The sequence below is a fragment of the Medicago truncatula genome, chromosome 2 (assembly GCF_003473485.1).
Source record: "Medicago truncatula cultivar Jemalong A17 chromosome 2, MtrunA17r5.0-ANR, whole genome shotgun sequence".
Classification (NCBI taxonomy): domain Eukaryota; kingdom Viridiplantae; phylum Streptophyta; class Magnoliopsida; order Fabales; family Fabaceae; genus Medicago; species Medicago truncatula.
The window spans coordinates 20,243,279-20,254,108 of record NC_053043.1 but is presented as its reverse complement, the minus strand read 5'-3'; the positions used below and the strand labels follow the sequence as shown (position 1 = coordinate 20,254,108).

General features: G+C 32.6%; 2 protein-coding genes across 2 annotated transcripts; both read left to right on the top strand.

Moving 5' to 3' along the window:
* Nucleotides 1-1,036: 1,036 nt before the first annotated feature.
* LOC25486618 (polyubiquitin 9) lies at nucleotides 1,037-4,219 on the top strand. Its single transcript, XM_013608235.3, has 4 exons — nucleotides 1,037-1,204; nucleotides 2,676-2,861; nucleotides 3,070-3,109; nucleotides 3,850-4,219. The coding sequence occupies exons 1-4, from the start codon at nucleotides 1,202-1,204 to the stop codon at nucleotides 3,930-3,932; spliced, it is 312 nt and encodes a 103-aa protein (XP_013463689.1). The 5' UTR covers nucleotides 1,037-1,201; the 3' UTR covers nucleotides 3,933-4,219.
* A 1,004-nt stretch (nucleotides 4,220-5,223) lies between these two features.
* Nucleotides 5,224-6,127, top strand: LOC25486617 (uncharacterized). The gene has a single exon (XM_013608234.3). The coding sequence runs from the start codon at nucleotides 5,431-5,433 to the stop codon at nucleotides 5,923-5,925; it is 495 nt and encodes a 164-aa protein (XP_013463688.1). The 5' UTR covers nucleotides 5,224-5,430; the 3' UTR covers nucleotides 5,926-6,127.
* The last annotated feature ends 4,703 nt before the right edge of the window (nucleotides 6,128-10,830 follow it).

Sequence of the window (10,830 nt, the reverse complement as noted above, 5' to 3'; positions counted from 1 at the left end):
AAGCAAATAATGGTACGTGTATCTTAAAATGGGAGAGAGAGTGAGAGAGAGAGGTGGTGAGGTGAACTTACTAAAATGCCCCTTCAACATGGAGGTGTATATTATAGGTATGGAAAAATTGAAGATTAAACTGAAAGATATTATAACATATATCACATCTACATGATTTGATATTAATCAATAATCATTTGATGGTGGCATTTCACATGGGAAAGGTTAATCCTTTCCCACCATGGAAAAGTTGGATTCAATGATTAGATTAAGTGAAGAACATATTCTTAACATGCTCTCTCAACACTAAATTTTTCTTCACACTATCTTCCAACAATTTAAAAATTCTGAAAATTAATTTTCAGAAATTAAAAAAATCGAAAAAAATTCAGATAATTTTTTTTTAAAATTATGTAATTCATTTCTTGAATGTTAGAATTTTTTTTTGAAAAAAAAAATTCCAGAATTTTATTTCAAAAACCTTATTTTCGAGAATTTTATTTTCTTAGAAAAATAAAAAACTTTAATTTCAAAATATTTTTATTTTATTTTTCAGAATATCTTATTTTATTATGAAATTAAAAAATATATTCTTTTTAGAAAAATAAAAACTTATCTTAGTTTCCAAAATTTTATTTTTATTGAAATCAAAAAAAAATCAAAAAAAAAAATTCTAACATTCAATAAATGAATTGAAGAATTTAACAAAAAATTATCTGAATTTTTTTATATTTTTTTTAATTTCTGAAAATTAATTTTCAGAATTTTTAAATTGTTGGAAGATAGTGTGAAGAAAAATCTAATGTTGAGAGAACATGTTAAGAATATATTCTTCACTTAATCTAATCATTGAATCCAACTTTCCCATGGTGGGAAAGGATATGTGAACACACACCTCATTTGATAGGTTAATAAGATACATCAAAATATTTTGTAAAAAAAAAAAAACACATCAAAATAAATTTATTTTTTAAAGTTTATAAAACACTAATTTTGATGTATCTAATTATCATATCAAATCTCATATATGTTTGTATATATAAAAAAAATAAAAACAATAGTACTTTTGTGAGCGAGAAACGCAGTGCTTTGAAATCACACACCGAACAGAACAGCACTTGAGTTCCTACCTCTCTTTGGAATTGAAATTCGGTTTTGATTAATCAATTACGCAAATTGCACAACTCTTTGAATTTGGTTGGTATAACAAATGGTATGTGTTCTTTCTATCACTCTCTTCAATCCTTGTTTTCATTTATGCGTACTATTTAAATTCAATTCATATTAAACTAATTTTGTTTATCATTATCTCTCAGTATTAGTTAATTAGGTTTACTTTCAAAGGATCACGCAATTTATCAATGAAATATGGTTTCAATTTTTATTTTGAGGCAAAATATGGTTTCAATTTTGATCATGCTGGACTAAGAACTCTGTGTGATGTTGTTGAATTACAATCTTTTCTTGAATGGTGAGGTGATATGTGCGCACCGTGCGCGCATACCTCGACCAATGCCCCTGGGTTAGTATTTATAGTGTAGGTTTTAGGGTTTTGGTCCTTGAATCTTTACCTGTTCAGCTGTCCTCTGTCCTTGAGGGACAGCTGTCAGCAAAACATGAGATGATATGAAGCACGGATACGGGCACAGACACGACATGGACACTGACACGCCGACACAACTAATTTTTTTAGAAAATCACATAATTCAGTGTAATTATATGTGTCGGTGTCGGACACAACACGTGTCTGACACGAGGACACGCCTTATCCGAAGAGTGTCTGTGCTTCATAGGAAGATATTGTTTGATCCGGCTCGTACGGCCTAGAAGATGGTTCCAAGGGGTCATTGTTCCAGTGTGGTCAAGGGACGTGTCCATATCATGGTGCTTCTGGAACTATGAGGATGGAAGTCCAGACTTACCCCAGGTTTGGGTCTTGGCCCAGACCGGAACAAATTTGAAAGTTAAATTTTTATTTTTTATTTTTTGAATGACAAATGTTAGTTATTAGGGGTTAGATTAATATTTACTAGCGTAGCAGAATTTGAAGAAACAATTATGTTATGCGATAAGCAATTTAGTACAAAGTGTTTGTTGTCAAAAGGAGGATTATACTGATGCTATAAATAAGGTTCTATAGCGCTATAGGCATAGCAAAATTTGAACGAATCACTATTTCATGCGATCAACAACCTTGGTTTGGTAGATTGCTGAAGTCCCAATCTTTTTAACTTGGTTTTAGACTTGTTTAATGAATGTATGCAAAAGTTGTGTCTAGTGCATTCTTTATGCTTTTGAAATAGTCTAGTTGGAAGAAAGGTTGAAGAACAATGGTAACTTTATTAACTTTATTGCAATATGGGATGAACGTATGTGATGAACAACATTACATTGTGCTCAATATTCAGAAGAATACCTTTTCCCAAAACCTTAAAGAATCAAAAGATAATGAGTGTTCTGCTTCAGTGGCGAGTGAGTGAAAGGTGTTCTATTTTTATTTTTTGAAGAGGCTGTGGTCAATAATCTATGAGATGTGAATGCTAATTTTATCGATAATATAGATGGAGTTTGTAGCCTTATTTTCTATTGAAATTCTTCCTTGCAGCTAATTTAGTTTTATGTATCTGTTATGCATCCTGTAAAATTTGGGATGGTCTTTAATCGTAACTATCATTGCTTGACAGGATATGTACATTCGCATTAAGCGTGACAAGACAACATATTTCATCCGGTGCAAGGCATCTGATAAAATTCTTGACATAAAGGAGAAGTTACAAGAGCTTGTTGACAAACCTGCTAAGGACCAACGGTTGATTCTACCTGGTACAGGGGAAGTATTAGATGACTCTAAGACTCTGGCCGATCAAAAGGTACGCTACTACGTAACTTTTCATGTCATTTACTATGTGTATATTTCTTTTTTAAAATGTTAGAATTTAGCAAAAATCCAGCTTTGATTCTATCTGTGTTTTTTTCCATTGATTCTTAGTTTCTAACTAGCCTGAAATAATTCTGATTGCTTCTCATATGACATACATGCTATAGATGCTAAAGATATCCGTTTTTTTTACATTTCAGATTGATACAGATGCTGTTGTTGCACTGACCTTGAGGAAAGGTAAACTTGGGGTGCCTTAGAAATTTATGAATTTATATTAGGGATATAAAACACGCTCTAACTTGTTTTGGCAAATACACGTAGTTTATTCACATTGGGGGATATTGGTAACTAGCCCTGTTTATTCACTTGAACAAAAAAAGTGCTTCCTTGTTCATTTTTGTATCATCTGAAAAGTGCTTACTCGTTCACTTTTGTATCATCTGAGCATGTTTATCTTTATTCTTAAATATTTTTAGCCTTTAGATTGTATGGCATTACTGTGAGGTTACGGAAACCCAAGTTGCCAAGATAAAACAAATTTATTGAACAAATCTTTTCAATCCAAAAGTTAACTTTTAAAACAAATTTGTTTTTGACAATATACACGATGTCTATTGTTATAAAAGCACACATGACATGTTTTGTTCAGCTGCAGTTGTTAGGTGATGGATTGGACCGATGTTCTTCATGGAATTAAAAACGTCTTAAATACTTTTAAGTGATAACTTATTCATTGAAAAAATGATAATTGGAGAAATTCATGAAGGTCTTCTAGATGGCTGTTATATTGATATCTTTAACTTTTAGGAACTGATATTTACAAGCACTTACATACCTGCATTTACTTGTTTATATCTTTCATTTTGACAACATCATTTCCTCTAGAGGATCGTTTTTGATGTACATGCACCGTTAGTGTACTGCCATATCTTTTTCAGAAACAACATAATGAAAAGATGTTTTCCTTTTGCTTCCAGATGATAATGAGTTTGAGGAGGTCAACATTGTTCGACCAAGTGATTTCTATCAGACGAGGGATGCAGAGGGTGCCAGTTGGTAATTGGTAAAGCCATACTCCACCAAACTAGTATGTTGTTCATTGGATCATTGATTTAGTTGGTCATCCTTCTGTTATTCTCTCTACTTTGTGTTCATCGTTGTATAACGACTTACACAACGCTGTCAAAATAGTTTTTAAATGGTATGTGGATATAGTTCCGTAAAGAAGTTATGCGAATCACATAACCATTTAAAGAAGTTATGTGAATCTATTTATAATGTTTGAATCACAACTACTTTCATTGCCACTTTGTAGATATATTAATGACACGCAGATACATTCATATAGCTCTTCATTACATCAAAAAGAAAGATAGAAAGAAAATACATATAATTTCCCCTTATTCATCTTACTCTTTTTTTTTTTTTTAACAAGCAAAAATGAATTATATTAACACTGACAGCGTAATTGCTTTAGCATAAGGCGTACCAAAACAATTACGGAAAGAAACACAATCCTGTCAAGATTATCAAAAAGCTAGTCGATGCTCATACACAAAAGAGGGCTCGACCACCATCTAACGATTTCTTACTCTTAAAATGAAATAATGCCATTTTACTTCATATATAGGCGAGACAATTTAAGCAAGAAATCGTTTTTTTTTTTTTAATAATAAGCAAGAGGACATCGTTTGTGTCCAACATATATTGTTTGGTTGAATTATTACCACCATATAATTTTAATTATTACTTACTCTTTGCCCTTACGCAATTGTAGTTTTTGTTTTTATTCGGAAACTTTGATATGCTCCCAAAATGAAAGAAATTTCTTACCCTGTAATTTGTCATTGAATAAAGTCTTGATTTTCCAATGAGTTCAATCAAACAGCAAACCATGTTGATTAAGAATAAGATAACATATATAAACAGGATTCAAATTTGTCACACTCCAAAATCCATACCTACCCTTACGTACCCCACTACCAAAACACATGAAATTTACATATTTTTTCAACTAACAAAACCACCTAACTGTACCAGTTTTACAACATTGGCTCAGAATTTCATTTGCTTCTTTCTAAATAAAAATGAAATTCTACAATCATGACATAAGTGTCTATATAAAAATACTATAAGACTTATTGTGTAAAATTTTTTTACACAATAAGTGTCCGGGATTCGAACCTTAGACCTTGCATATATTATGCATTATCCCTATCAATTGAGTTAAGCTCACGCGGATGCATATATGTGTCGTGCCGTATAGAAAATAGTTCTAAAACGTAATAGTTAGATTGATCATACGATATGCATGAATGTGCTGTATAGAAAACATATTATAGCTGACCTAACTAACCAAAAAATGGTAGAAAAAAGTTTGTTAGAACAACCACAAACAAACAAGAAAATTCAGCTCAACTTCCAATTAAGCAACAAAAAATTCATTTCCTATTCAAACACCCTTCATTTCCAAAAGCTATATTTATACATATTATATAATTGATACTTTATCCCAATAGTTAAAAATACTAAATTTCTCTTCTCTTCATTTTTTTGCAATGGCTAGCAACAGCACAGTGGTAACAAATGAACGTGCAGGTGCAGAAATAGTGTATGGTTCTGAAGAATGTTTCAACCATTCCATACAACTCTTAGAAGAGCTTGGATTTCCCAAAGGTGTTCTTCCCTTAAAAGATCTTGTTGAATGTGGAAGAGTTAGAGAAACTGGTTTTGTTTGGATGAAACAAAAGGCACCAAGTGAACATTATTTTGAAGGTACAAAGACTCTTGTGAGCTATGGAATTGAAGTTACTGCTTATGTGGAGAAATTCAAGATGAAGAAAATGAGTGGAATTAAGAGTAAGCAATTGTTTGTTTGGGTGCCTATAGTTGAAATGAGTATTGATGGTTTTAATGGAAAGAAGATGTATTTTAAGACTCCTATGGGGATTGGTAAGTCTTTTCATGTTACTTCATTTATGAGTGTTGAGGAAAAGGAAAAGTATGAGAAGTTGCAATTGAAGGATAAGGAGGTTGAGATCAAAGAAAATTAATTGGTGACAAATTTATTATATTGCATGTGTTTGTTTTTTGGTTCATCTATGTTATTTGAGAATTTGGCTATTATGAATAATAATAGATAAGCATAATGAAATCTTGATTGTTGAAAAATATGATCAAGTAAGTGGATAGTTTATGATGTATACTAAATATATGTGTTGTTATTTTTTGATGATATTGATTTATCACTTGTTACATTTTGGTTTATTGAATTATTGGTTTTGTTTACATAAAATAGTTTATTGCTTTGTTTGAGTATTAGTTCATCACAAGAATTTGGAGAAACCTTTATATTTATCACTTTGAGTTTCAATTTGGTGAAAAACTAGATCGGTCCTGTTTTTTTTTTTTTTTTACAAAAATCTTTAATTATATGAAATATTTAAATTGGAATATATAAAAATAACTTGTCTCTTATGTTTTCAAGCAATAGTAAAAATTATTATTTAACTTAAATAAACAGGTTTAATAAAAGGTGGATTTCATCTCATAAACTCTTCGAATAAGATTTAATTGACAAGGAAATCTTAGTAACTCCTTGAAACTTAAATAAGATCTTACTAAGATCTCCTTGAAACTTTTTTTAAGGAAAGATCTCCTTAAAACTTTATTACTAATAAAAGATGGATTTCAATTTATATTACTAAGAAGATCTTAGTAACTTATAAGGAGATGGATTTCATCTCATACACTCTAAGATCTCCTTGAAACTAAGAGTTACTAAGATCTTTCATTATTACTAAGAACTCTATTAAACCTGTTTATTTAAGTCTTCGAAACTACGTGTGAGAAGAACTATATTTTTTGGCTTAAATGTTCTTCTGGTCCCTTAAGTATTTAATTGATATCACTTTGGTCCCTTAACTAAAAAAAAGATTATTTGAGTATTTAAGTTTTTTTTAGTATCGCTTTGGTCCCTTATGTTAGGTTTCCGTTAAAATTTAAAAAAAAAAAAAATTAACTCCTAGATACGTGTCACCTTGTCATTGGTTCTGAGATTTTTTTTTACAAAAAACTATAATTTTTTTTCAAAAAAAATTCCAAAGCCAATGACAAAGTGACACGTGTCACCTTAAAAATATATATACTAAAAATTTTTTTTTTACATAAATATTATTAACGTTTTTTATATATTAATTTTTTTATAAAAAAATATTATTTTTTTTATAAAAAAAAAAATCTCAGAGCCAATGACAAGGTGACACGTGTCCACACTAAATATTAACAACTAAGCACCAAGAGAAATGATTTGTTAAGATTCTTGCATGTGTTTTCTATGTACAAAATGAACTTTATTCTACTTTTTATAAGGAGAGATAACCCTTTTATCATGAATACTCTAACTTTAAAATCCGATGGTGACAACAACCGTGTAATTTTACTCAAAAAAAAAAAAAAAACTGTATAAGATTCTTTGATGGGGAAGCTTCTGTTTTGTGGTAAAATACATTAATCATATATAGGGACTAAAGTGTGTTGGAACAAAATGTGTTTCACAATGAATCTTATTGAGTTTTGATGATAATAAGGTATTAAAAATTGTCAATTGGTTATTACTAATAATTGTTCAAGTGTACATGACCAAAGGCTACTCAAGTTATTTCAATAGGTCTTGGAAGAACAATGGAAAGAAAAAGAAATTCTGAGCATCTGAAGAAAACTGCTCCTGAAGCTGAAGTGCTTCTGAAGTGATGACGTCATCAGAAGCAGAAGGTCATCAGAAGCAAAAGTTTTCATCAGAAGCAATATCTTCACCAGAAGCTACGTTTGATCCTTTAATCAAACTGAAGATTCAAAGTAGCTGATTCTCAATTCAGTCTTATCCAAGAAGAACGAAGAATTGAAAGGGAGGTATCAACGGATATATGGATAGCACTGAGCACTTGTCTCTCGTTAAAAGAGTTGACAAAGTACAAGTGTACAACCACTACCTCCACTACTCTGTTTTCTGTCTACGCTACAAGACAAGACAACAGCCATGCCTGCAGAAGTTGTACGTTCAAGATGGGAATGAATTTGAAGCTTATTCTTCAAAGGACTACACCCAAATCAGGCAAAGGATTACTGGTGGATGATCAAAGGATTTCAAACGACTCTTTAGACGTGCTGATTATCTCAACGTCTCTTTCACACCTCTATATAAAGGAGTGAAGACTTGAAGATAAAAGATAGAGATACACAAGATCAAAAGCGCCAAAACTCTGTCAAATTGATTCTACAAAGCACACTGAATTTCTGCACCGATTTGATACATCTTAGAAATTCAAAGTCTAGAGTCTTTATTGTATTGTATTGTGAACACCACTGATTGTATATCAAGTGTTCAAGTCAAACTCAATTCTCTGTATTTTTGTTTGATCAGAAGTCTCTTGCCTGCGTGCTTGAGCATTAGAAGTCTCTTGCTTAGTGCTTGAGCATTGGAAGACTCTTGCGTGTGTGCTTGAGCATTTTTGTGAAGTCTCATACTTAGAAAGTATTGAGCAGTTGTAATCTTTGTGATTATAGTGAAATCTCCTTGGAAGTGCAAGGGGGACTGGACTACTTCCGTGTTGTGGAAGGAACCAGGATAACTGCTTGTGTCTTTGTCTTTCTTTTCTCTGCTCTGTTCTTTTCCGCTGCAATCTGACTCTGATCATTTCATCAGAAGCACTCAAACTGCTTCTGAAGTTTTATCAGAAGAAGTATTTTTTAAGAGAAAAAGAAAACACAATTCAACCCCCCCCCCCCCTTCTTGTGTTTTTCACCTTCAATTGGTATCAGAGCTTGCACTGTTATCACAGCACTTAACCGTGTTACAGTTCAAGATCTATTAGAAAAACATGTCTGGAGATGAGGAATCAGTTACTACAAAATACACAAGTGTCAAGCATGACTATAATACTGCTGACAAGAAAACAGACTCTGGAAAAGCTCCAAAGTTTAATGGAGATCCAGAAGAGTTTTCATGGTGGAAAACAAATATGTACAGCTTTATCATGGGATTGGATGAAGAGCTATGGGACATACTGGAAGATGGAGTTGATGATCTGGATTTAGATGAAGAAGGAGCTGCTATAGACAGAAGAATACATACTCCTGCTCAAAAGAAGCTTTATAAGAAACACCACAAGATAAGAGGAATCATTGTGGCTTCTATACCTCGCGCCGAATTCATGAAGATGAGTGACAAATCTACTGCGAAGGCTATGTTTGCTTCTCTATGTGCAAACTTTGAAGGCAGCAAGAAGGTGAAAGAGGCTAAAGCTTTGATGCTAGTTCATCAGTATGAACTTTTCAGAATGAAGGATGATGAGAGTATAGAAGAAATGTACTCAAGATTTCAAACTTTAGTTTCTGGATTGCAAATACTGAAGAAAAGCTATGTTGCTTCTGATCATGTTAGTAAGATTTTGAGAAGCTTGCCTTCAAGATGGAGACCCAAAGTAACTGCTATTGAGGAAGCTAAGGATCTAAATACTTTAAGTGTTGAAGATCTTGTTAGCTCACTCAAAGTGCATGAAATGAGTTTAAATGAGCATGAAACCTCTAAGAAGAGTAAATCCATTGCTTTACCATCTAAAGGAAAGACTTCAAAATCTTCCAAAGCCTACAAAGCCAGTGAATCTGAAGAAGAATCACCTGATGGAGATTCTGATGAAGATCAATCTGTAAAGATGGCTATGTTGTCCAACAAGCTTGAGTATCTGGCAAGGAAGCAGAAGAAATTTTTGAGCAAGAGAGGTAGCTACAAGAACTCCAAGAAAGAAGATCAGAAGGGATGCTTCAATTGTAAGAAGCCTGGTCATTTCATTGCTGATTGCCCTGATCTTCAGAAGGAGAAGTATAAAGGCAAATCCAAGAAATCAAGCTTCAGCTCCAGTAAATTCAGAAAGCAAATCAAAAAGAGCTTGATGGCGACCTAGGAAGATTTGGATAGTGAATCTGGTTCTGATAAAGAAGAAGCTGATGATGATGCTAAGGCAGCCATGGGGTTAGTGGCAACAGTATCATCAGAAGCAGTATCAGAAGCTGAATCAGATTCAGAAGATGAAAATGAGGTGTGCCTAAGGGCAAGAGAGAAACAAAGGTCATGGTACCTAGACAGCGGATGTTCAAGGCACATGACTGGAGAGAAAGCTTTGTTCCTTACCCTTACAATGAAAGATGGAAGAGAAGTGAAGTTTGGTGGCAACCAAACTGGAAAAATCATTGGTACAGGTACTATTGGTAATTCCTCCATCTCAATTAATAATGTGTGGCTAGTAGATGGTCTGAAGCATAACCTATTGAGCATTAGTCAATTTTGTGACAATGGGTATGATGTAATGTTCAGTAAGACCAACTGCACACTAGTCAACAAGGATGACAAATCCATTACATTCAAGGGAAAGAGAGTTGAGAATGTCTATAAAATAAATTTCTCTGATCTGGCTGATCAGAAGGTAGTTTGCCTTTTGTCAATGAATGATAAAAAATGGATATGGCATAAAAGGTTGGGACATGCTAATTGGAGATTAATTTCTAAAATTAGCAAGTTACAACTGGTCAAAGGATTGCCTAACATTGATTATCATTCAGATGCACTTTGTGGTGCATGTCAGAAAGGGAAAATTGTGAAAAGTACTTTCAAATCTAAAGATATTGTATCAACCTCCAGATCCTTAGAATTACTCCATATTGATCTTTTTGGTCCAGTTAATACTGCATCTTTATATGGAAGTAAATATGGATTAGTCATTGTTGATGATTACAGCAGATGGACTTGGGTAAAATTCATTAAAAGTAAAGACTATGCATGTGAAGTGTTTAGCAGCTTCTGCACTCAAATACAATCTGAAAAAGAATTGAAAATTTTGAAAGTCAGAAGTGATCATGGTGGAGAATTTGAAAATGAGTCATTTGAACTTTTTTGTGAAAAA